At 36.8% G+C, this 25974-nt stretch overlaps 1 protein-coding gene across 8 annotated transcripts in view; it reads right to left on the reverse strand.

The window, feature by feature from the left end:
• Window positions 1-22851, reverse strand: part of CCNT2 (cyclin T2) — a 34107-nt gene extending 11256 nt beyond the window's left edge. For 2 of the 8 annotated variants that reach the window (XM_006062932.4, XM_006062930.4), the window contains exons 1-6: window positions 21672-21868; window positions 20805-20886; window positions 18855-18881; window positions 5643-5771; window positions 3782-3842; window positions 1783-1845 (exon numbers count right to left, since the gene is read on the reverse strand). In XM_006062932.4, coding sequence (XP_006062994.1) covers window positions 1783-1845; window positions 3782-3842; window positions 5643-5771; window positions 18855-18881; window positions 20805-20886; window positions 21672-21829 — 520 coding nt within the window. In that variant the 5' untranslated portion in view covers window positions 21830-21868. Of the gene's footprint in view, window positions 1-1782; window positions 1846-3781; window positions 3843-5642; window positions 5772-8338; window positions 12561-18854; window positions 18882-20804; window positions 20887-21671; window positions 21869-22445 lie in introns of those variants that run through there. The other 6 variants (XM_006062931.4, XR_003106869.2, XM_006062933.4 and 3 more) reach the window with 5 other exon arrangements.
• Between the last annotated feature and the right edge of the window lie 3123 nt (window positions 22852-25974).

The following is a 25974-nucleotide window of genomic DNA, read 5'->3' on the forward strand; positions in this document are numbered from 1 at the left end:
TTAGCTTAAAGTGGTTTTAGGGCAAAGGAAAAAAATATATACCAAACATGAAAGAACATTTTAAAGATGGACTAAGATGCAAATTATAGTTACTTGAAAATGTCAGACAAAAATGACATTAAACGAGATTTTTACAAAAATTTAAGAATTCATCACATTTTAAACATTAATAACGGTAACAAAAAAAATCAGATTTAAATATTTTGCTTTGGATGATATATCCAATTTACAGATTTTGTAAATGTTTATATTTTACTACTCAGTTTTGCAAAATAAATGGACTTTAATCTCTCTAGCTTCTTTAGACAGGATTTAAGAGAAGCTGACTCAAATTTCACAATACCAAGCTGAAAATTCAGTTTCATTTTCTACTAAGTGTGTGTGCGTGTTTCTTAACCTATATTTAGTATCTTTCTTCAACATCTTTCTTTACTAAGCTCAACTTAGGGCAAATTAAGTGGCTCTCCATTATTCAAACAAAACAGCTCACCCTTTTAAGTTTCCAGGGAAACAAAACTTCTCTAAAGCTTTATTTCTTAATTCCATGTCTACACTAGTTTATCCATACAATTCTATACTATCCTGTTAATACTAAGGATGAGAAAGTGCTACAAAACATATAACCATGAATAGGAACCATAATTAAATATAAGTAACATTTGCTCTTAGATTTAAAAAAAAATCTAAGTCCATTTCTTAACAATGACAACTCAGTTATCAGACAATAAGTTTTGTTTTTTTTTTTAAATGTAGCCATTAACACAATAAAATCCTACCTAGGTATAAAATGAATTCAATTTAGAATGAATAAAATAAGAGAACATTCAGGTAAACACTAGAAACAAGGCTTTCAAAAGTCTTACCCATTTTGTTTAGAACAAACCTAAAGAAGTCTAGTGGTAAAGGAGTAAAACCGCAAAATTTCATTTTCAAAAAGAAGTAACAGAAAAAGGCACACTACAAGTTCCAAGTGATTACTATTAGTGCATACCACTTCAAATGGTAAACAGGAAAGGAAAAGTAGTACAGCATGCATCTGTGTGAAAAATTATTTCTAGAGATACAACGATATATAGGATTCATTAACAAGAGTAGAAAAACATACACCACATGCTTTATAAGGAGTAAAGAAACAGTACAAAACTTTGTACTCTTGTTTATAAACAGTTTAATAGGTACATCACATGCTGTTATGTATCATGCTATGTAATAATTTTCTCATTATACACAAAAAGGAAGCCACTTTTATTAAGGCTAAAGAACTTAAATCAATTTTGGCCAAATGAACACAGGTGTAACATTCCCCAAAATGACAAATCTAAAGGCAATTTTTATCTGAAAGATGTGAAGGTGACCTCCAAATTCGAAAACTGTAATCAGTTTTCAAGAAGTCAATGAAGTTTGATATAAATTGGAAATTAATACTATTTCCTCCACCTATATGTTAAATGGCCCACATCTTAAATATTAACTGAAATGGGATGAGTATAGCCCAAAATAAAGAGTTCTAGTATTTGGAAGCCCTCTAATTATTATTATTATTTTTTTAGTGAAAAGAGACTCTCACCTAAATTTAAAGGAAGTTAATTCACCAGGAAGGACCAAATATAGAAGTAGATTAATAGGCAGGTGTAGAACACTGAAACATAATGCTTCAAAATGACATTTCTTGTCATTTTATAATAATAAAACCCCCAAAAAACTAGGAGAACAAAACGGCAGTCATATAAAATATAGACAATAAAAAGCATTAGTAATTTAAAAGTTTCAAAGATCACTTACCTCTTACTAACTGGGTACATTTCACCACATCTGTGTGTGGGTGTTCAATGGTGATCTCAAAACCTGAAATGAAAAGCACTTTTTTTCCCAATCACTTATACCAGTACAATACTTGCCTGAGAAATCCCACTCATCACACACTGTAAGTATTAATTTTTCATTATTAAAAAATCAAAAGTTAGTTTCTCATCACTGACATGCTTATTATACCTTCAATCATAAGAAGTAATATCTCGAAAAGCATTTCAATTACGAAAACTGAAAGTTACTTAGAGATAAATAGTATTTATTCAAAATTCTGAATTACAATTAGTTGAGATTATCTTTAAGTTACAAACTACAATCATGACAATTATTAAAGCAGCCCCACAATTTAAGCAGGGAATTCAACTATGTAACATATTTCTTAAATATATTCCAACTCCTTCTTTCAGAAGATGTGACAAGAACATTTTTCATAAATATAATCTTTGGGCTACAGTGGGAGAGGTGATCTTTTAAATGATACAGTCCTCTTATTTTCTCAGTGTACCTTAGATGAAAGAGTTTTAATCAGTTAGCTTGTAATGACATCTTATTACTAATAAAAATAAAACTGTTAAGGCAAGTGAACCCTGTAGGTAGGGCATAGTTTCTCCTTTTCCTTTCTTAGAAGTGGAGGTTGTTGTATAGTGCCATGAGAAGTAGTAAAGGAATAATATTCCAATAAGCAGGTAATCTCGATTTTAAAGTTATTGTGTGGTCTATTCATATTTCTGTTATTAAACTTGCAAAAATTACACTTTAGCCATGAGTTGTATCTTGTAAATTCTAATGTTCCCCTTAAAATAATGCTGTTCATTCTGTGTTTAAGAAATCTGTCATCAGTAGTATGAATATGATGGACTTTATATGATAAAATAACTATTAAAAAGAATGTTTTTCCCTTCAACTTTCATTATATGAATATTTGTCAAAGCTCAGATTTATATATTAACAGTAACATGCTAAATCACTGGATTTGGAGAGAATAAAAAGATTTACACTTTTATTTTTCTTGTTTAGTTGCGTCCAGATTCTCACTTTCATTTTTGTATCTTTTTATGTTATAAAAACCTTCAACAAGTTATATGTGTTTCAAACAACCTACTTGCGTAATAAAAAAAATCTGTCATAATGGAAAGCTACGATTATTAGACTTTTATTCAACATCTGGGAATTGAGTATAAATAAGATAAAAACAACTAATAATAAACAATGATTATTTATGAAATACTATGTGGCAATTAAAAAAAAATCTTTCATCTTCAAATTCACAGTGTTAAAGTAGAATTATTATTCCACCTTACACACACAGGATAAAAGTAAAGGAACTTTGACAAAGTTTACAAAGTAAATAAAGAGGAGTATATATTTAAGTGCAGATCTCAATAAAGCCTATATTCTTCCCATGACACCCTGCTAGGTCCTTCCAGAAGTAATACATGACTTTACACAGTCCACACCTACTTAAAGCTCAATCTCCTCATGAGTAAAGTAAAAGATCAGAATAAATGATCTTCAAAGATGACTTAAGTTGCACAAACCTTATAGACAATTTAACTTTTAGACAAGGATGATGGACACTTAAATTACTATGTCACATTTAAAATGATGTGATAAATTCATAAGCTTTAGCATAGCAGGACTGCCTTCGATGTTTATAACATTATAATCATATACGACAGCCCTAAAGGACCATTTTATTCCCCAATGCAAATCCAGAATGAACCAGAGTCTTAACCATCTGAAAATATGAGAAATCATACTGAAAGCTATGTTGACCATTCAATTAAATGCTAAATGAAATTAAAATTTTAAAAATGGTTTCCTCAGAACCAAGCACTACTACTCTGGCTCCAAGCTGTATTTTCAAATGAAACTTTCTTCAATGATAAAATTATTTCAGAAATCTGTTCCTTTATTTAGAATATTGCATTCAACAACACATACACAAATAATACTTGATGTAAGTACATACCTAGGGTTTGTAGCATTATGGTTTCAAGTAAAACCAGTTCTTGAGTCTGTTGAAGATAAGTCTGCCAGGTAAAAATAATAATATCAAAAAGTTTAATAAACATAACACAACCAGACCATGGGAATGTTAAATCTTTTAAGATTAAATCATAGATTCATTACAAACGCCAACAAAATCTTTTGGAAATACGAAAATGAACTGAGGGTGACAGATAAAACCTATTTTCTACAATAAATAGATTCAGTTACTTCTAATACAACAAATGTTAAAATAAAACAAAACCAATCTAAGGATAATAATACAAAAGGGGGTAGATTAACTGAAAAAAAGAGATCTCCAGTCTGCAAGGTAAAACTTTACCTAGGCATTGGCACTTCGAGTCCCATTAAGGACAGGAAGCACCAACTCAAGAAAGATCAAATTCAAACTGGCTTTTAAACAAAAGGCTCATCAGCTCACTACAGGCTACTCCATGTATTAATTCCTTGACTTCCACAGTTGGTCAGTGAGTTATTTTTTAGAATAATTTTCTCTTTTCAGAGAAGACAAAATCAAAACAAATCCTCAAACCCTTAGATTAAAAAAAAATTTTTTTTTTTTTTAGCTATAAAACACCAAAACAATGTACCGAACACCTGTGGGGACAAAAATAGAGAATCTTTTTCCTCAACTTCACTAAATCATTCAAATGTAATCACTCAGGGAAGAAAAGGTATGAAAAATTTTCTGCCATGATATTCTTGCATCATGACAAATGACTAGGGTGATAAGAAAACCATATTATATATAAATATTCATTTACGTAAGGACATACTTCTAAACTCAGAGTGAAAGCACCTTTAATTTTATTAATGCCCACTTTGAGAAGATCACTGAGCTTCATTTTAAAACATAGGCTTTTCTATTATTTAAACAATACCCTAAGTAATCGCAAGAAATAATTCTGAGTTCGTAAAGTTAATAGAAACTACAAGAAATAACTTTAAATAATCTCATTCACTATACTGAATGGCCACATTAATATTTTAGTCTCTTAAATCCAACATGTAGGATAAATACTTGTCATTAATAGAATCAGATATATTTAATCTGGACCTTAAACTTGATCCAAATCGAACTGAATTAATACTGGTAGTCATTCAGTAGTTAAAAGTTCTTGATAAAGCAATTCAATTACATAGGAGTGCTAGAAAAAGGATTTCAAGAGCCCAGAATGCTATAGCTTCTGTTTTAAGACATCAGAAGACTTAAAAATGGGGTTTTGAAACTAGACCTATTGAAATGTTGATGAGGATACAAGCTGGAAACTAGTATTACTCTTTTTTTTTTCCCCCTCCAGACTATTTTAGGAAAATAAAAATATTTTTGAAATGCCACTCATGTAAGCATAGTAAAATGCATCTTTATGTATCAGAGAAAAGCAGTAGTATGTATGTACTGATAGTAGAACACTTGTAAAAAGACTAATTACTGGTCCAGAGATAAATCCAGAGACTTTTCTATTCCTTCATTTGCTAACAATTTAAGAAAATAACTATCTATGGCCTTAAATACATCCAAAGGTGATATGATGTACCCTCTACGTGTATCACTGATTTGCTGTAAGAATGAATAAAACTTCAAACACGTAAAGAGTACCTTTGAATCAAGGACTTAAATGATTCAGAAAGACTAAAACCTCACAAACATAACATGAAATGTGTTTCTGTCAGATCACTTCCTGGTATTTACCTTCCTAAATGAAAACAGAAATAAGCAGCACAGGACGGCAACACTAACTGAATTACATTTTTATTAGGTTTAAATGATGAAAAGGTTTCAAATTTACAAAGAAAACTCAAAACAATGAATTTTTACATACATCACATTTAGTATCCAGCAGTGGCTCTAGGGGATGAAGACAAGCATGTGCTACTTTGATAACATGTTCAAGTTTTCGAGCCTGTTCTTCTACTTTTGCAGCCAAGAATAATGCAGTAGGTGATATCATCTGCAGAAAAGACAAAATTTGGTGATTTAAAAACACACACATTTTGGAAACACCTTCTACTTTCTAAGGGGGGATGCAAAAAAGGAATGTAATATTCACAGTATGAACTGAAACTGGGCTATGACAAGATTGATGTTAAGTTTTTAGAAAGTTATTCATTAGACGTAACTTGTTACTTCAGTCTATAAAATCTGTTTTACTTGCTTTGCAAGTAGAAATCTAAAAGGAAAAGACTTACACTTTAAAAGAAAGTTTAAATAACAATAATAATGCACACTGGGGAGGTAGAGGAAAAAACTAAAGCAAAATAATAAAGCCAAAGCTCTTTAAAAAGAAAGGAAGGAAGAAAGTAAAGAAAAAAAGAAAGTGGGTCAAGTATAGTCAGATTTTCCCTCTTTTGAGGCAGTTACCACTCACTGGTACTCTTTTAATCAATGCTTCATTGTTTGGTTAAGAGCTATACCCACTTACTTAAGAGAGAAAAAGAAATCTCCTAGACAAAATAAGAGGATTCTGAACATGAAACTGCTACTTAATTTCTCTATTACTTCAATAAAGCAATATTAAAAGAACCTAAAAATTCAGGTAATAAACCATGTAAGACAAACCAATAGTGTAGAAACCTTGCCAACTGGAGACGAAGAAATCATCAATTTGTTTTAGCTTTAGTAAGTTATCTACTGGAAATAGAAATGTAAGAACATAGCACTATAGAGATATTGACTAAGAGAACACCATCTTGAGCAATTATTTATCCAAAAAGTTAGTACTAAACCAAATAATTGCTGAATCAGAAAACTGACATATGTTAAATTCTAGTAACATTCAAAGATTCCACACAAGAAATCGGTCATGAAAGGATCATTTCTAAATGTCAAGATTCAGGTCCATTATTTTTTAAGAGATGAACATCTAATTGCGTGGAGGCGGGTAATCAATCCCTACACAGAAACAATGCCAACAGAAGGACGGAAGGAGGAAGGAGGGCATAAATCCCATTACATGTTTTGGGTAGTCAAAATAAACAGAAAACTTGATATAGGGAAGATGGACTCTTTCTTCTGACAGCTCTTCAAACAACTTACAAATATCATTCCTGAGACATAAAACTTAATCCTTGGATTGTGGCTTTGAAAGGGGCCTTCTCTAATACAACTGCATTTGCAGATAAGTAAATGGAGTAAAAATGACTTCATGAAGTTGTCTTACTACATAAAAATCTTTAAAACAGACCTAAAATTAAGTGAGTTTGGCTCTAAACAACCAAAAATAATGTTACCTTAAATAGACTGAATAATTCCACCTTGGACTTTCAATTTATTTCAGTCTTTTAAAATTAAAATGACAAGGCAGGCTTAAAAAATTTAGAATGCTCAAAAAAGCAACTTATACTTAAAGTTTTCATGGATGTAGACTAAACTGATTTAATCAAGCAATACCCAAATTAGTCAGTATTCTTGTAATACCAGTTATATAGCAGTGATCCAGGGCAGGGGGGGTTCCTAAATTGTAAAAAGTGTAAGATAACTGAGAGTAGTTATCTTACAATTATCTTCCATCTGTTCTGTGATTTTTTCTACATAGTGAAAATTTCTTATCACTGTTACCTAGTTTGATTAATTCTTTTGCTATTTAACAGCTTACCTCAAAAGATCACATCCTCCCAACTTATGGAATCAGAGCGAAATGCTCTTCTTTATTCAATAGGAAACAGTATATTCCTCTGCCATTGTACTTATACTGTACTCTAACTTCTGGTTTATTATATTTGCCTGCCCTACCAGTCTAGAAGCAGCTTGAACACAGAGACTAAATTATTCATTTGTGTTCCCATTATCTAGCATTGTGCAGCTGCTGTTCACAATACTTAATGAATGACATGTGGACAATCCATATAAAGGTACCAATATTAAGTTCACAGTATTCCAAATGTCGTAAAAAAAAGCTAAGAGCCAACGCCAAGGTATGAAATGCAAGAAACAATAAAATGAATATACTTTCAGTTTCCCACAATCTCTCATTTATTATCTCATTCATGTCTAAACGGGGAATGGCTACACCAAAACTCAAATGTTAGATCTGTCAAAGAGTGACGCATATAGGCTCAAGTGAAAAATCAAATTAGGCTGAACTTAATAAACTGTTTGCCTAACTGCCAGATAATTTCTCTTAACTTTCCTAAAAGGCACTTCTGAAAATCTCCAATGAGTTTTTCTTGGTAAAAATCTCTTAGGACTTCTAGTAACAGCTCCATCCTCTTCAGACTTTTTGTAAACCTCGATATCAAGAAGAACTTTCAAGTCACACCTTAGAAGACCGTCTCAATGAGTCACAATAAGCATACTAGTGAATGAGTCTAAAATTCTACCAAAACTAAAAAAAAAAAAAGCATTCGAGAAGCTTAACATTGATCTTCAGGGTAGGTTTCTTGTTTATTTACCCACATGCCTAACAGAAGTCTTTCTGTTCTCCCTCTAAATAGCGTTTAAGTCTCAATCTCCTTCAGAGCAACACTAATACCCAACACTCTTCCAAAGTTCCTGGTGAAATCCACTAACTCCACTCACATTTCCTCCTCTACTGCCTGCAAACATCTTACTCCATCAGGGCTGTAAAAACAAAACAAAACAAAACACCTTTTTAGATAAATACTTAGTGAATATCCATGTGAGGCTTTAATTTTAAGGATGACTAAGGAAGGTAATTAAACTAGGTACTACTGCTTTTCGTATGAAAAGCTGATTTTGTTGTATGGCTTACTAAAATGAAAATAACTCCAAAAGTTTAAGTAATAACAACATTTTTAGTTGGTCTGTGGCTTTTAAAGGTGAACACACTTCTGAAGGCAACAAACATTCATTACCAAACTTGGTTCAAAGTCAAAGAATTTATACCAGTATTGGAGTAGACACTTGGTTGGTTCACATGACCAATTACAAACTGAGATTCAGTTTACTGGGGATAGGGACCATGAACTATCCATCTTTTGTGCTCTGGTACCTAGTTTAATAAATTTTCTCACGGTACTCTAACTAAAGGTAATAAAAATTGATCTTTAAATAGTGTCCAGAGTTTGTCACACTCTAGCAGATGTACAACTATTTCAAGGGGATATTACATTCTCAAAACAAGACAAATTTCTACAGAAATATACCATACAAATGATGGAGAGGGGGAGGTGGAGGTGATGACGCCAGCTGTAGCAGAGTAGTCAGACTGTCTCAGTGGAATCCTGGCTCTGTTATCTGACTAGCCTAGGCAAATTACTTATTTTCTCTGTGGTTCAGTTTCTGCATCTGTAAAATGGGAGAAATAGTATCTGCTTATAAAGTTGTGCTGAGGATGAAAGGAATCAATATACGTAAAGCACTTAGAATAGTGCCTCCCAGTTAATATGACTCAAATATTATTACTACATTGCTTCTCAGCCTTTTGGCTAAGATTGCGTGTACTATGTTGCAAAATAAAACCACAGCTGTGTATGAAGACTCAAATATTATTACTAGTATATTGCTTCTAGGCCTTTTGGCTAAGATTAAGTGTACTATGTTGCAAAATAAAACAGATGTGTATTTTTACTGTTGATTTTAAATTTAAAAAGTGATTTAACATACTCTTTAAAATTCCCTCCTTTCTTGCTCATCTTCTTCCTTGTACAAACTCAGTTCTTTAAAGGGTTCACTGCAGTCCTAACTATTTAACTATTACAATAAACAGATTCAAATACTCAACTGATGACACCTGGTTTTACTTTAATGATTACACTTGTAACTCTTTTCTCTCCTCGCTCCAATTGTTTTTCCACACTTCCCTTTTTCTATTCCTTTGTATGTTTTGATTTCTCCCTCTCAGTCTGACTCCCTCCCTTCTCTATCCTCCTCCAGCCCATTCCTGGCCACTGTCTCCTCTGCCTGCTCATGATGCTCTCACTGCTGACATTCTTCACTCTCATTGCTGGCTTCAACCTTGACAGTTGGAGGCAAGGTCAGTTTGCATTAACAAAAAGCTTAGGTGATTGTTAAGACACCAAAAATGGTTATATCACCATCAGTTTCAAATAAATCATTTTTGTCTTTACTCTTTAAGTAATTTACGACATAAACTTTGTGCATACATCATTTGTATTTAAGAAAGAGCCACAGTCATTTTGTTACTCTTCAATCTCCTAATCCCAAAAAAGCCCTAACAGAAGCAAAGAACTCAAAGTCTGTTTTCTATTTGCTAATACATTATCAACAAGCTTGTTCTAATATATTTTTAGGTTTCATCTTTAGTTCCCAGAGGCTGGTGAGGCTATTTCTCCCATATCCCTTAACTGCCCTAACACTCCCTGTCCCCTAAGACCAGAATTAACTATTTTCTGTGCCTTGAGGATGCTTCATTAAAAAATATCCAACAAGTTCTAGGTACTGCAGCTTAGAATTTGGGACTATGACTATAGTTAAGGAAAAATGGTAATGGCGCAGCTTCAGCAAAGACTCACAGAAATAGGATTCCAGAACACAAAAAGAAACCTGCTACATTTCTGAATACTACACAAAGGAACAGTGAAGTTAGACAAGCTCCCCTGAAGCACATCTAACTTATTAAAGCTCTCAAAAGGGTTCGATAAAAAGTATCTAGGTCGTACAAAAACACTGTAAGAAAAAAATTATAAGAGTTGTCCCTAAACATCAAAATCATACTAGAGAGAAGTGCTTCAGGGACTTCCCTGGTGGCGCAGTGGGTAAGAATCCCCTTGCCAACGCAGGGGACATGGGTTCGATCACTGGTCTGGAAGGATTTCACATGCCCTGCAGCAACTAAGCCCTGCAGCAACTAAGCACTACAACTACTGAGGCCTCGTGCTGCAACTCAGAGAAGGCAGTGGCACCCCACTCCAGTACTTTTGCCTGGAAAATCCCATGGACGGAGGAGCCTGGTAGGCTGCCGTCCACCGGGTCGCACAGAACTGAAGCTACTCGGCAGCAGCAGCGTGCTGCAACTACTGAAACCCGTACATCTAGAGCCTGTGCTCTGCAACAAGAGAAACTTCCACAAAAGCAATGAAGACCCAGAGCGGCCAAAACAGCAACAAAACAATTTCTTAAAAAAAATTCAACAAAAGGTACTGAGAAAATGGAATACTTGCATGAAAAAATGAGACCTTTACCTTATACTATATACAAAAATTAACTCACAACGGACCAAAGACCTAAATGTAAGAACTAAAACTATAAAACTTAGAAGATGATGGGAATAACTTCATAATTCTGGATTTGGCAATGATTATTTGGATATGATACTAAAAGCACAAGCAACAAAATAAAAATAGGTAATATGCACATCATCAAAGTTAAAGACTTTTGTGCATTAGGAAAAAAAGAGAAGTTGGCCTATAGAATAGGAGAAAATACTTGCAAATCATGTATATTATAACGGATTAATATTCAGAGTATATGAAGAACTCATAAAGTAGCAAGACCCAACTAAAATATGGACAAAAGACTTGAATAGATGTTTCCCCAAAGAATACATATAAATGGCCAATAAACACACGAAAAGGTGTCCAATGTCAGTAGTCACCAGAAAATTGCAAATCAAAACTTCAATCACTTCACACCCATGATGATGGTTATTATGAGAAAACCAGAAAAGAGTAAACCTTAGAGGATGTAAAGCTAGCATCTGTGTGCATTACTAGCTAGAATATGAGATGGTGCTGGTGCTGGGGAAAACAGGATGGCAGTTTCTGAAAACAAAACAGAATTACAATGTGATCCAGTAATTCCGTATCTGGGTACATACCCCAAAGTACTGATAGTAAGGAACTGAGCAATTTGTACACTCATGTTTATAATAGCTATACATTTGCCCATTAACAGATTAAAATGGATCAACAAATTGTGATACAATTGGTGGTACATACTCAGCTTTAGCAAAGGAAGGGAATTCTGACACATGCTACAACAAAGATGAATCTTGAAAACATTATGTAAAGTGAAATAAGCCAGACACAAAAGTTCAAATATTTTAAGAGTCCACTTATAAGAGGTACCAAAAGAGTGAAATTCATAGACAAAGTAGAATGGTGGTTGCTGAGGGAAAGGAGAAATGTGAAGTTTGATTATTGAATGGTTTCAGTTTGTGAAGATAAAAAAGTTCTAGAGATGGATGGAGGGTGGTTAGGGTACAATGTGAATGTACTTAATGCCACTGAACTAATACACTTTAAAAATGGCTTAAATGTCACATTTATGCTATATTTTACCACAATTAAACAACACCAAAAAGCTAACTCACCTCCAAACAGACATTAAAAAACCGATTCGTAACATAAAATAATAAGGATATGAAATCACATATTTGAAGAGCACATCACACACCTGATCATATCAACCTAGAACAACCAACACAAACACACACTGTACTGCGATTACTGATTTTAAAGGGAAAAATAAACTCCTGGGCTACTTAGGCAAAAAAAATAAAAAGAAAGAAAAATTAGATCACCACCCCAACTGCCAGCAATGCTTTATACCAGGAAAGAAAAAAGTGTACATAAATTTAAGATACTCAAAAGAAAGCAAGAGCCAAGGATTTTACACCCCCAAATTGACCGTGGGTATAAAGGGAACAAACTATTATCATGCAAGAATTCAGACAATACTGTTGCCATGATCTTCAAGAGAACTTCAAACAAAATGACTCAGAGATTTCAACATAAGCACCAAAGGCTCAGACAGTAAAGAACCCGCATGCAATGCAAGAGACCTGGGCTTGATCCCTGGGTCAGGAAGATCCCCTGGAGGAGGAAATGGCAACCCACTCCAGTATTCCCGCCTGTAAAATCCCATGGACAAACGAGCCTGGCCGGTTACAGTCCATGGGGTCGCAGAGTAGGACCCAACTGAGTGACTAATACTTTCAACTCTCAGTAAACAATACTTCCCTGGTGGCTCAGATGGTCAAGAATCTGCCTGCAGTACGGGAGACCTGGGTTCAATCTCTAGGCTGGGAAGACCCCCTCGAGAAGGGAATGGCTACCCGCTCCAGTATTCGTGTCTGGAGAATTCCATGGACAGAAGAGCCTGGACGGGCTATTGGGGTTGCAGAGGGTCGGAATGAGCGACCAATACTTTCACTTTCAAGTGAACAATACAAATAAAGTTACCTGCAGAACTAAGCATGAATGAAGATTAAAAGGAAGAGTACAAGATGAACCTGGAATATCTTGCTATAATAAAATATTTGAGGAAACTATCCCAGATTATATGGGTATGGAATTATATATGCTCTGGCAATTCTACTCCTGGGAAAATACAAGGGCAACCAAAACATGGTTCTGGTTTCAAAACATTTATGTGGAAACACAAAACACACATAAGCGTTTACAGCAGTAATAGAACAGCCAAAAAGCAGAAACAGCACAAATGTCCATTAGCTGATGAATGTACATACAAAATGTAGTATAATGGTAGTTCAGCATGAAAAATAAATCAAGTCCTGATACACGGTACAACACAGATGAACCCTGAAAACATCATGTACTAAGGTGAAAGAGGTCAGTCACAAGGGATCACAGACTGAATAACTGCATTTATAGAGACTGTCCAATAGGCTGGGGGTAAGTATGGGAAGAGATGGCTAAAGGATGTGGGGTTTCTTTTTGGGGTAATAACAATTTCTTAAATTGATGCACACAACTTCATGAACGCACACAAAAACCACTGAATTGTACACTTTCAAAAGGTGAAGCACAGTGTGGGGATTTTACCTCAACAAAGGTGGTAAACACGGGGCAAGAATCAAGTATTTACTCTACCTTTCCCATATAAACTTGTACCAGCAAGTGTCCAAATAGTAGATGAATCACAGCATTTCACTATAAAAAATACTACAACTTAAAAATGAAAAAATGATGAGTTAAGAGCATCAATGAATTAAAGGATCAAGGCACTGAATATCAACAGCTGCCAACACCACAAAAAGAAACCAGACATGAGCAGTGTCCTGACTGAAGAATGTAACAGCACTGGCAGTCTTGCCAAAGGGATCTAACATGAGTCTGATAAAATTTCTGGACCCAACTGGCAATTTTCAGGGAATACAAGAACAAAGTACATCAAGTGAAACACCGGGCAGGATGAAGCACAAGCTGGAATCAAGATTGCCAGGGGAAATATCAATAACCTCAGATATGCACCTGACACGACCCTTATGGCAGAAGGAGAAGAGGAACTAAAGAGCCTCTTGAAGCAGGTGAAAGAGAAGAGTGAAAAAGCTGGCTTAAAACTAAACATTCAAAAATCTAAGATCATGGCATCTGGTCCCGTCACTTCACGGCAAATAGATGGTGAAATAATGCTAACAGTGACAGACTATTTTCTTGGGCTCCAAACTCACTGCAGATGGTGACTGCACTCATGAAATTAAAAGATGGTTGCTCCTTGGAAGAAAAGCTATGACAAACCTTGTGTGTGTGTTAGTCGTTCAGTCGTGTCTGACTCTTTGCAACCCCATGTACTGTAGCCTGTCAGGCTCCTCTATCTATGGGATTCTCCAGGCAAGAATACTGAAGTGGATTGCCGTTCCCCTCTCCAGAGTATCTTCCTGACCCAGGGATTGAACCCAGGTCTCCTGCATTGCGGGCAGATTCTTTACCATCTGAGCTACAGGGAAGATCTTGACAAACCTAGACAGCATATTAAAAAGCAGAGACAACACTTTGCCAACAAAGGTCAGTGTAGTTAAAGCTATGGCTTTTCCAGCAGTCATGTATAGATATGCGAGCTGGACTATAAAGAAAGCTGAGCGCCAAAGAATTGATGCTTTCGAACTGTGGTGTTGGAGAAGACTCTTGAGAGTCCCTTGGACTGCAAGGAGATCAAACCAGTCAATCCTAGAGGAATTTAACCTTGAATATTCATTGGAAAGACTAATGCTGAAGCTGAAGCTCCAATACTTCGGTCACCTGATGTGAAGAGCCAACTCACTGGAGAAGACCCTAATGCTGGGAAAAATTGAAGGCAGAAGGAGAAGGGGATGACAGAGGATGAGGTGGTTGGATGGCATCACCGACTCCATGGACATAAATTTGAGCAAGCTCCAGGAGACAGTGAAGGACAGGGAAGCCTGGCATGCTGCAGTCCATGGGGTTGCACAGAGTTGGACATGACTGAGCAACTGAATAACAAGAACAACAAAGGAAAACAATAAACTGTACTATAAGCATACAATAAGCAAAATTCAGACAGGTGGAGACTCTACAGGTCTAATGTCCTAGGTCCTTCAACAGACAAAATTCAAGTAAAAGAAAGGGATGGAGAGGAAACCTGTACTTTGAGACAGGAAATCTATCAAATCTTTAATACTAGTCAAGGATTGCATATATCCTACCCACATCCTTCTCTGTATTTTTAATCAGTTCCAGATTACTTATAATACCTAATACAACACAAGAAAGTGAAAGTGAAGTCGCTCAGTTGTGTCCGACTCCTAGCGACCCCATGGACTACAGCCTACCAGGCGCCTCCATCCATGGGATTCTCCAGGCAAGAGTACTGGAGTGGGGTGCCATTGCCTTCTCTGTTAGTGAACTCCTATGTAAATATTAAGAGCTGCTGGTGTGGGGTAAACACAAATTTTGCTTTTTGGAAATGTTGCATTTTTTCCAAATAGTTTCAATCCACGGTTGGTTGAACCCACAGATGCAGAGGGCTGACTGTATAATGGATTATGAGACACAGAGGAGAAATCAAAATTAAAATGAACAATCTTCAACTTTAGCAGATATCAGTGTTACTTTAACAGTAAGAGAGAGGATGCCAGGTCTCACCACAAGTATCCTGATTACACAGGTTTAAGATATAGTTCACTAAAGCATATTTTAAAGGAACATTTTGGTAATTCTCATGCAGGAAGCTGGTGAATCACTACTGGCACAATGCAAAAGCTTTGTATGTACTGCTTTCGGTGATAAATTTCAAGGCTATGAAAAGATTCCTAACAACAGATACTTGAGGTAGAAATAGTGATAACTGCATGAACAATGGAGTCTAGATCTGGGTGAGATTTTTGCTTCTGTCACTCTGTTGCTGTGTGACTTCAGACAAAGTGTTTAACCTTTGATTCTTTTCTTCCTTATTTGCAATAAGAGGGTAACCAACTTCAGATAAATATTTAAGAACGACACACCAAAATTAACTTAAGGAGGAAAAACAAACACAGAAGCCCAAGAAACTCTTCCCATGAAACCAGTAAATGAATATAACAGACACTTATCTCCTGATAATAAAGCAAAATTAAAGGCTGGTATGTTTAAATAACTAAAAAAATTATGTCAAAAACCTCCATAAACAAAATTAGAAGACAAACTACTAAAATATTTGCTAACATGATAAGAAATTCACAAAAAGCTCAAATAAGAGGCTAAGGAACACATTAGTACTTCACAGAAAGGCAAACTAAATTTAAACTTTAAATTTTAGGGATATCAAAAATGTTTCCCTTAAGCCCTAAATTAGAAAAAGATCACAAATTGATCATTGTTCCCAAGGTCCTTGAGGAATTACAGATGAATAAGCAATTTCTTACTAGAACATAGAAAATTTCACCAAACACTCAAAATTAATCTAGTTAAGGATAACACAGCTTTAGTCTCCTTAGCTCTCTAGGTTAACCCATGGTTTTCTCAACCTTAGCCCTACTGACGTTTTGTACCAGCTATCTCTTGGCTTTAGCGGGCAACCCTGTGCACTGTAAGATGTTTAGCAGCATCTCTGGCTTCTATTATTCACTACGTATCAGTAGTACCCCTTTCCCCAGCTGTGACAAACAAAATGTTTCCAAACATTGTTAAATGGGTGGTGGGCAAAACCGCCTCTGGCTGAGAACCACTAGGTAAATCTATACCATCCTTTGCTAGTGCCACCTTAAAAATTACTTCTCCAGAAACAGCCACATCTGTCCCCAACTGGGATCAGTCCAATTCTGTATGTTTTTACATTTGCTGCTATGTGCTGGATCCAATGCCTGTGAAAAAACAAACAAAAACCCTTTCCTCTCCTGATAAAGATACACACAAATGTTTGCACAAGCAAAAAGTATTTCTGAAAGGGCACACAAAGACAGTGAACAGCAATGGTGTAGGGCACGGGGCTCAGACACTTAGATGGGAGGGAGATTTATCATATCCCCTTTTCTACCGTTTTCATTTAACACGTGTCTGTTAATTTTCAAATAATAAAACACTTTAAATGTATCTACATGGGAAGAATGTATATAGAGGAAAATGTAAAAGAATTCATTCAACACACCTGTGAAGCAACAAGAGTTGATCCATTCTGTTAACAAACCATTGCTGAATATCTATTTCATGTGAGGTAATGGTGAATATAGCCAAAAAAGAAAAGAAATAAACAAACGCCCCTTTGTCCTTACGGTGCTCACCTTCTAGCCTGGGGTGAATGGTGGTGGTGAATTTTTACATTTAACTTATTTATATTCCTATGCTTGACAGAAATTTACAGCTTTCACAATAAAAATGTGAACAAAATCTTTAGCTAACCAATTCTACCAAAATGTTGGTTTTCTTTCACAAATGTCAATATTTTATGGCGATTTTATGAGCAATTTGAGTATAAATAAGCAAGAGTTAGTGTAAATTGTATGAAATCTGTTAAAAAAAAAAATCTTGCACCAGACTTGCCTGGTGGTCCAGTGGTTGACTCTAGCAGCCAATATAGAGGGCCCAGGTTTGATCCCTGGTCTGGGAACTAAGATTCTGCATGCGACAGCCCTGCCCCACCACCTTGAATACATTTTGATGCAAAGATTATTATTAAAAATCAGAATGGGAGAATGCTTTATTATAGGACAAACAATCGGGACTATGGGCAACTTTCTAGATAGACTTAAGAATGGCTTTCCTTTAAATCATTTAAGTCTTTACAGAGAAGGAAAAGAATGCTAAAAGAACATCTTTAAATTTTCAAATGCTGTCTATTGTCAAGAGCCAAGCCAACTGCGAACGATTAAGACTGAAGACAAAAAGTGGTAATCATTTTTCAGCACAAGCAAATACAAGTTCTTTTATGCTTATCAGCTGACTAATTTTAATGTATTTAGTGAAACTCAGATATGACATTGATGACGCACTCTTAGAAGTCAAAAATCATTAGTTCTGAATACCGCCTTTAGCTAACCATGTATTTGATACCTTAAACTAATAAAATACATTTAAGTTTGGCATAAATGTTTCAATTGCTGCAGTTCAAGAAAGAGGCCAACAGATCTAAAGAAAGTAAAGAGAAGATTAAAATGACCCCATGAACTGGAGAAATGCTAGGAAACTAGACAATGACCAATAAAAATACTAAGAATGTGCTCTTTACAACCTCATCTGAAGAGAACTCAGAAGACTTGGAATTAATACAAGAAAACAAGTGCATTGTAAGCTTGACTAACCAAACAAACTAATGAACAGAGTTTCTAGGAGAAGCTGAGTCAATATGTGCTCTATGACTGACACAGGGGACAATGCTCTCCCACAGGATATACTTTGGAGGCACTGTTGTTTCCAGAGCTTTTTTTATACACTTCACTAGATTCATCTTGAGCTTGATCCAGCAAGGCCATTCTTCAATTACTAATCTTAATTACATAAATCTTACTGCATCCAGTGAGCAAAAGATAGATTTATGTAATTAGGTTACATATAAAACTCATTTCCTGCTGATAGCAAGCCAACCTTCTAAAAAGAGAAACCGACAATGATGAAAGACAGCTCTGTTGACACTGATTTTTAACACAAGAGCAACTTGACCTTTAGGGGATTTTTTACTTTTAAATTTGTCAATGTGAGAAAAAATAAAGCCACATAAATTTTTTAATATAATGAAAGCATATTTATTATAAAATTGGATATATTTTGTCACCAACATCTTTAAATTTAAGCTTGTTATGGTTTAATTTACCAAATGGTGTTTAATTTACTTTGTAATGACTTAAACCTTCTTAAAGTTTACTATGACATTCCATTATAGCCTTATAAGAAAACTTTTCCCAATAATGTGGCAGAATATGAATTTAAAAGTGACTCACATTCAATTTGAGACCACCCCCTTCACCCTAAAAGAATAGGAAAAAAGATAAAAGAGTGAGGCTGTGCAATTGTTGCAAGTGCACCAACACAAATATTAAAACCACTTTTGATATAATAGCAAAGGTAAAAAAAGACAATGGTTAGAAATGAAGAGTGCAATTTACTTCTCAAAACAGAAACTAACATCAGATTTCAATTATTCTGCTAATAACAACTCTGTACAACATTGAGGTTTGCCTTTATACACACATAAGACAGAAAGTAGGGTAATAAAAATGAGTACTTTGGCTTTCTTACTGAATGATGGCACTTAAATAAAATAACAAGGGTTAGAATGCCAGCGACCTGGGCTTCACCAGTCAATTTAAAGTTCCAGCTGTGAATTTTGGCTGTAAGCATTTGCTTTAAAGCATACCAAACAGGCCATAGAGACAAATTATGAAAGAGGGATGGTTCAAAATGAGAAGTGTAGTCTTGTAGTGAAATCATTACTGAAGTAGAAAAGCAAGCAAATGGGCATCTGCAGCCACACAAAGAATTTCCAGAACTATTTTAATTTGTGACTCCTACCAGTATTTTCCAGGGCTACTTAAGTCATATTCATATTAGTATTTATCAGTTCACTACTGCCTTAGAAGACAATTTAAATAAAAATGCTATTTCTCTCAATCTAAATATTACTACCAAAAAGGTTTCCTCTCTCTTCCCAACACTATCACTGATCTAAGTTCCATGCACAAGAAATAACTAGGGAAATAAAAACAGAACAAGAATCACACAGATTTAAAAGATGAAGAGTAGAAGCTATGGAGACTGCAAGAGACCAAAATGTATATAAGAAATGTATATTGTTTTTAAGATAAACCTATATGCCAATCTGATAAACCAAGTCAGATTTACGATCAGAAGACATTAATATAGGAATCAATCTAAACTATGAAGCTTTTCCTTTCTTCCAACTCAAAAAAAGAACCTTTTCAAAAACTGTTTTCTTAAAAGGTCTAATAACAATCCATGCATGAAGTCTTCCATGGTCAATTTTTCCACACATCTTTCAGAGTAACATTCTAAAATAACAGCTATAAGTAAAAAACATGGTGAGAAATAAGGTAAAATATTTACCTTAAAGTATTTCTAAATGATATGTAGTTTTGTTAACAGGTACAACACAGTATGCATGTTTCTCTGAAAAGAGCACACACCCAACTGCCCTGTTTCATAATTTAAAATTGCAACTAAAAGCCACTACTCAATTTGTGACACACAAGATTTACAGCATATGTTCCAAATCAGTACCTTAGTATTGCAAGGTAAGATGAACTTCAAACTAATTATACACATACACGACATAGTTTTGTCTGAAGCAAGATACAATTCAAATCACCAAAAATTTAAGTAGACAACTAATGCGAACTTGTGATAAATAACGTTTGACAACTTAAATTGTGTTAACAAGTGAAATATTTTTGCTAAAATAGCAAAACAGTTCTTTCAAAGGATTATTACAAAACAAAGTTGCAATTAAACTAAGCCCAATTCATACTATTTGAAACAATATGAATACAGATGACCGCGTCTCCCCATCACATTGTACATTAAAATTGTTTAATTTAATTACCTGAAATTGTTTAAATGTCGAATATAAAACTTAAATGCATACAAATGTAATAAACACTCTTTGAGAAAAGAAATGCTTCTGATTTCTCTCAGCTCAAAAGAGCCGGCAGAGCCTGACACAGCGCCTGGCAGCTTGTCATCCCAAATTAAAAAACTAACAAACCAACGAACCAGAAACCGCGCATTTGAAGCAAAATGTTCAAGCCATTCACCTTCACTGTTAATTTGGAACACTAAATACAGTAGTAAAATCCACGACCAACTCCTTTCTACGTATCGATTGTACCTTAAAATTTGGTTGCAGTAAAAACAAACAATAAAATAGTACTTACATATCTACTGAATTTGGTGAAAGAATGGTGCATGTAAAACCTGTGCATATAAACAATCGCAGTGTTTATTGTAAGCTGAGAGCTGGAACGTAACATTTAGGAAATATTGGAGAAAAACAAGATCTCTTTCAAAAACAATTTTGAAGGAAAATATCCGATCTACGGTCCTTTTCCAACGCCACCCGTTCACTCAAAACCAATCCCCAAACTGTAATAATAAGTAAGTAAATAAATAAATAACAAGTTGGTGGGGTGGGGGCTGGCGGTTATAAAAAGCTTCACACCGAAATGGTAATACTAACAGTAACAACAAATGCCGAGCATTTCGCTCTAATATTGAAATTAAGCGAGCCCAGGAAAGATTGATCAATGGCTACGGCTGACTAAACCTCAAATCAGAGTTGAAACACGCGCGCGCACACCCATACAAAACCTTGTCAAGAATATAAAGACCTCCCGTGCGCTCCCCAGGTACGAGAGAACCGCCATCAAATTCGCTGGGAGAGCTAGCTCTCCAGCCCTTCTCGGACGAGAAGTGGAAGCAACCGCCTTTTTTCTGCGATAATCCCTAAAAGTCCCCTCTCGTCTGGGCGGCACTCCCATCCCCCGCCGCCACCACGCGCGGCCCCAAACAGATTACACAACGCAGCCTCCCGGCCCGCATTCCCGGTCTCCCCTCCTCCTCCACTCCTCCGCCGGTCGCGAGCGACCTTCCGAACCCGAACCTGCCTTCCCTTACGGCGCGGCCGAGGCCCAGCAAAGGCCGAGGCGACGGCGCCATGTTCGCGGGGCACCAGGCCCGGCGACCCGGCGAGTAGTGAGAGGGACAGGGCGTGAGCGGGGAAGGCCAAGAATAAGAAAGGATACACATTGAGACGCTGTCCCATTTCCTGGATGAGGTTGGCCGCCTGCTGGCGGTACGAGAGCTCTTTATCCGCCTCCACTCCGCAGCGACGGCTCGGCGTGTTCTCCAGCTGTTCCCGAGTAAAGAACCAGCGAGAAGAAGCTCCACGGCCCGACGCCATGACACTTCCTCCTCCGCCCGCTCCCTCACCCACCCCCCGCCCCTCCGGGCTCGCGGACTCCCCGCCAAGGCCGCGCGACCCCGCCCCACTCCGCTCGCCGTAGACCAGGCACTGCCCCTTTTCACCCCCGTCGCCGCGCGTGCGCGTGCGCGGGGACCGCCCTATCGGCTCGCCCGAGCCTTTTGCTTTCTCTTTCCTGCCTCCATCCTCGCTCTCGCGTACGGGACCACAATGCTCCGCGCCGCTTGTCATTTGGAGGCGCCCAGAGGTGGGGGTCGGCTGGAAGGAAAAGGTCGGCGCGGTGCATGCTGGGTTTAGGATTGGTTGGGCTAAGGGCGTGGTGGAGAGGAAGGGAGAGACTGGTTTCGGGTCGGGTGACGAGAGAGGCGGGCACGCGGCTGCGCCATGTGTTCTGGGCGTGAACTCTCAAATCCCAGCGATGCTGGAATCTGGAGTCTGGCAGCGCTTAAAAAAAACCACAAAACCTTGCTGTGTCGCAGTCGTGCGGCACATCTCTATTTTTCACAGCGTCGGTCTGCGCAATATCGTAGGCTCCCTACTCTCAAGTGGTAGGCGGACAGCCTTCCCCCAATGGGTGGTTCTGGCAGGGACCTACCTGAGAAAGGGTGCAGAAGAAATGACGCTCCACGTTTGTGCTGTTCTTCAGTGCTTTTCCTCTACATTATCTTGTTTGAATTCCACGACTACGCAGGCCAAGGGTTATCCAATTAGCAATCAGAGTAGCTGGATTTTCAAACTAGGTTTCGAGTCCGTTTCGGTAGTGGTTTTTTAATATCTGTGATTTTAAAGAGAAGTTTGAAGAGAAGCAGGTGTTGTAAAAACAACTGAGGAAAAAAATTATCAGTGTTGAATATGGTAACAGTATTCATTAACCCTTTCTTCTGTTCCTGTAAGAAAATTCCGCAGAGCTCCACCCTGGGAGTGGGTGCGTCTCTGGCTTTGAGCCAACGCCTACTGTGTGTGAATAATTTTCTAAGTTTTTAAATTTTTGTTGTTAAGTTGTTGAGTCCTGTCCGACTTTGGCGATCTCTTGAACGGTAAGCCCACCAGGCTCCTATTTGCCAAGATTAGAGCACAGGAAGACATACTTCTAAAGGCAACTGGTACTTTCATTGAGTTCTTGATTAAATCTCCAGGCTTTTGCCATCGTTTGGGCGCTCCGACGCTCAATGTACTGATGTATCTTGGCTTTGCTTGCCCCCCACCCCGTCACACACAGTATTGAGGTATTTTGGTAGTCACCTGGCGTGAACGGTTGTCTAAATAACTTACTTTCTTACCTACCTTGCTTAGAAGTTCCAGGGCAGATTGACTGAAAGCAACACTTAAAAAGTGTCTACTTTGAACGCTCATTCATGATAAAAGCTCTAACAAACTAGGAATGTAAGAGAACTTCTGCAACTTAGTCAAGTTAATACAACCTTAGAGCTAGTATCATGCTTAATGGTGAGAAACTTTCCTACTAAAGCATGACTCCGTCTTATCTCTCCTTTCAAAGTTGTCCCGTAAGTCCTGTAAGAAAAGGAAATCAAAGCTAAGCAGATCAGGAACAAAGAAAGAAAACTGACTTTGTTCCTAGTAACATAATTGTTCATGTAGAAAATCTTAAAAGAGTATTTAAAAAAACTGGAACTAGTAGGTGACTATAGCAGGATTATAATACACAAGAGTCAGTTGCTTTCCTGTGTATCAGCCATGTGTAATTGATATTTGAAGCTAAAAAACACAATATCGTTTATAAAAAATAAAACAGGTGTGAATCTAAAATATGTACAGGATCTGTTTATAGAAAACTATAAAGCTATGATTAAAGAAAATAGATATGAGTGGAAGGATATTCTGAGTTCATGGATTCCAAGAATTAACATCACTAGATGTCAGTTCGTCCCAACTTCATTTATAAATTCAGTGCAATCCCAATAAAAAATTTATCAAGTTCTTTTATAGATAAGTACTAATTGATTCTAAAGTTTATATGGAAAGACAGAAGACCCAAAATAGCCTACACAATACCAAAGAAGTGGAATGGGCTCTACCCAACCTCAAAGCTACAGTATGAAAGACAGTGTATATTGGCAAAATAATAGACATACATCAGTGGATCAGAATAGGGAGCCCAGAAATAGACCTATAGAAATATGGTCAACTGATCTTTGACAAAGGAGCAAAGGCACTTAAATTAAGAAAAGATCATCTTTTCAACAAATAGCGCTGAAACAACTGGACATCCATCTGGCAAAAAACCCCCACAAATCTCACAAAATCTCAAAGATCTCACTTTTAACAAAAATTAATTTTAAGTAAATCATGTCCCTAGATGTCAAATGCAAAGCTTTAAAAATTCTGGAAAGTAACAGGAGAAAAGCTAGGTGATTTGTTTGGCACTGAGTTTTTAGATACAACACCAAAAGATGATCCATGAAAGAAAAAATTAAGTTGGACTTTATTAAAATTAAAGACTTCTGCTCTGTGAAAGACAGTTAAGAGAGTGAAAGTACAAGGAAAATGTCTTTGCAAAACACTTTCTAATAAAGGACTTGTGTTCCAAATATGCAAAGAACTCTTAAAGCTCTATAAGAAAACAAAGAACCCAATTTTAAAATGGGCAAAGGGGGTGCTCTTCCCTGATGGTCCAGTGGTTAAGACTCTGTACTTCCAATGCAGGAGGACATGAGTGCCATTTCTCATCAGTGAACTAGGATCCCACATGCTAAGTGGCCAAAAAAAAAATAAAGGGAGCAAAGGATCTGAACAGATACTTCACAAAGAAGTGATACAGATGGCAAATAAACATTTGAAAAGATGTTAAACATCATTTAAGGGCATTCTTAGTAGTAGTTTGTAATTTTAAAAGACTGGAAGCATGACCATTCATGATTTGAGGATTGAATAGTTTGATATATCTATACAATGAAATACTAGTCCCCTATTAAAAAGAAGGGATCAAAGTGCTGAAAGAAGAAAAGCTGCCAATCAAGAATACTCTATCAGAAAAGCTGTCCTTAGGAGTTGAAGGAGAGAGTTTTCCAGACAGCAAAAGGTAATGGAGTTCATCCCCACTAGACTGGCCTTACAGGAAATGTTAAAAGGACTTCTTTAAGCTGAAACAAAAGAGTGTTAATTGGCTGCAGGAAAACATATTAGAGGATGAATATCACTGGTAAGTTATGTAGGAAAAATCAGAATAAAGTTGTAAAGGTGATAGGTTAATTACTTTCAAAGTTTGAAGATTAAAAGAAAGTAGTAAAAATAACTATAACTACAAAAACTTGTTAAGAGACACGCAAGATAAAAAGATATAAATTGTGATATCAAAAACATACAACATCAGTGGGGAAGGGAATATAAATATAGAGTTTTATAATGCATCCAAATTGAAGTTAGCTTGCTTGCTAAGTCACTTCAGTCATATCCAACTCTTTGTGACCCTGTGGACCAGACCGGAGCCCTCCAGGCTCCTGTGTCCATGGGATTCTCCATGCAAGAATACTAGAGTGGGTTGCTAACACGCCCTCCTCCAGAAGATCTTCCCAACCTAGTGATTGAACCCACATCTTTTAAGTCTCTCGTATTTGCAGGTGGGTTCTTTACCGCTAGCGCCATCTGGGAAGCCCTAAGCTAGCTTCAGTTCAGTTCAGTTCAGTCGCTCAGTCGTGTCTGACTCTTTACAACCCCATGGATTGCAGCACGCCAGGCCTCCCTGTCCGTCACCAACTCCCAGAGTTTACCCAAACTCATGTCCATCAAGTCGGTGATGCCATCCAACCATCTCATCCTCTGTCATCCCCTTCTCCTGCCCCCAATCCCTCCCAGCATCAGGGTCTTTTCCAATGAGTCAACTCTTCACATGAGGTGGCCCAAGTATTAGAGTTTCAGCTTCTGCATCAGTCCTTCCAATGAACACCCAGGACTGATCTCCTTTAGGAAGGACTGGTTGGATCTCCTTGCAGTCCAAGGGACTCTCAAGAGTCTTCTCCAACACCACAGTTCAAAAGCATCAATTCTTCGGCGCTCAGCTTTCTTCACAGTCCAACTCTCACATCCATACATGACCACTGGAAAAACCATAGCCTTGACTAGACAGACCTTTGTTGGCAAAGTAATGTCTCTGCTTTTCAATATGC

Source organism: Bubalus bubalis, chromosome 2 (genome assembly GCF_019923935.1).
Source record: "Bubalus bubalis isolate 160015118507 breed Murrah chromosome 2, NDDB_SH_1, whole genome shotgun sequence".
Taxonomy (NCBI): Eukaryota; Metazoa; Chordata; class Mammalia; order Artiodactyla; family Bovidae; genus Bubalus; species Bubalus bubalis.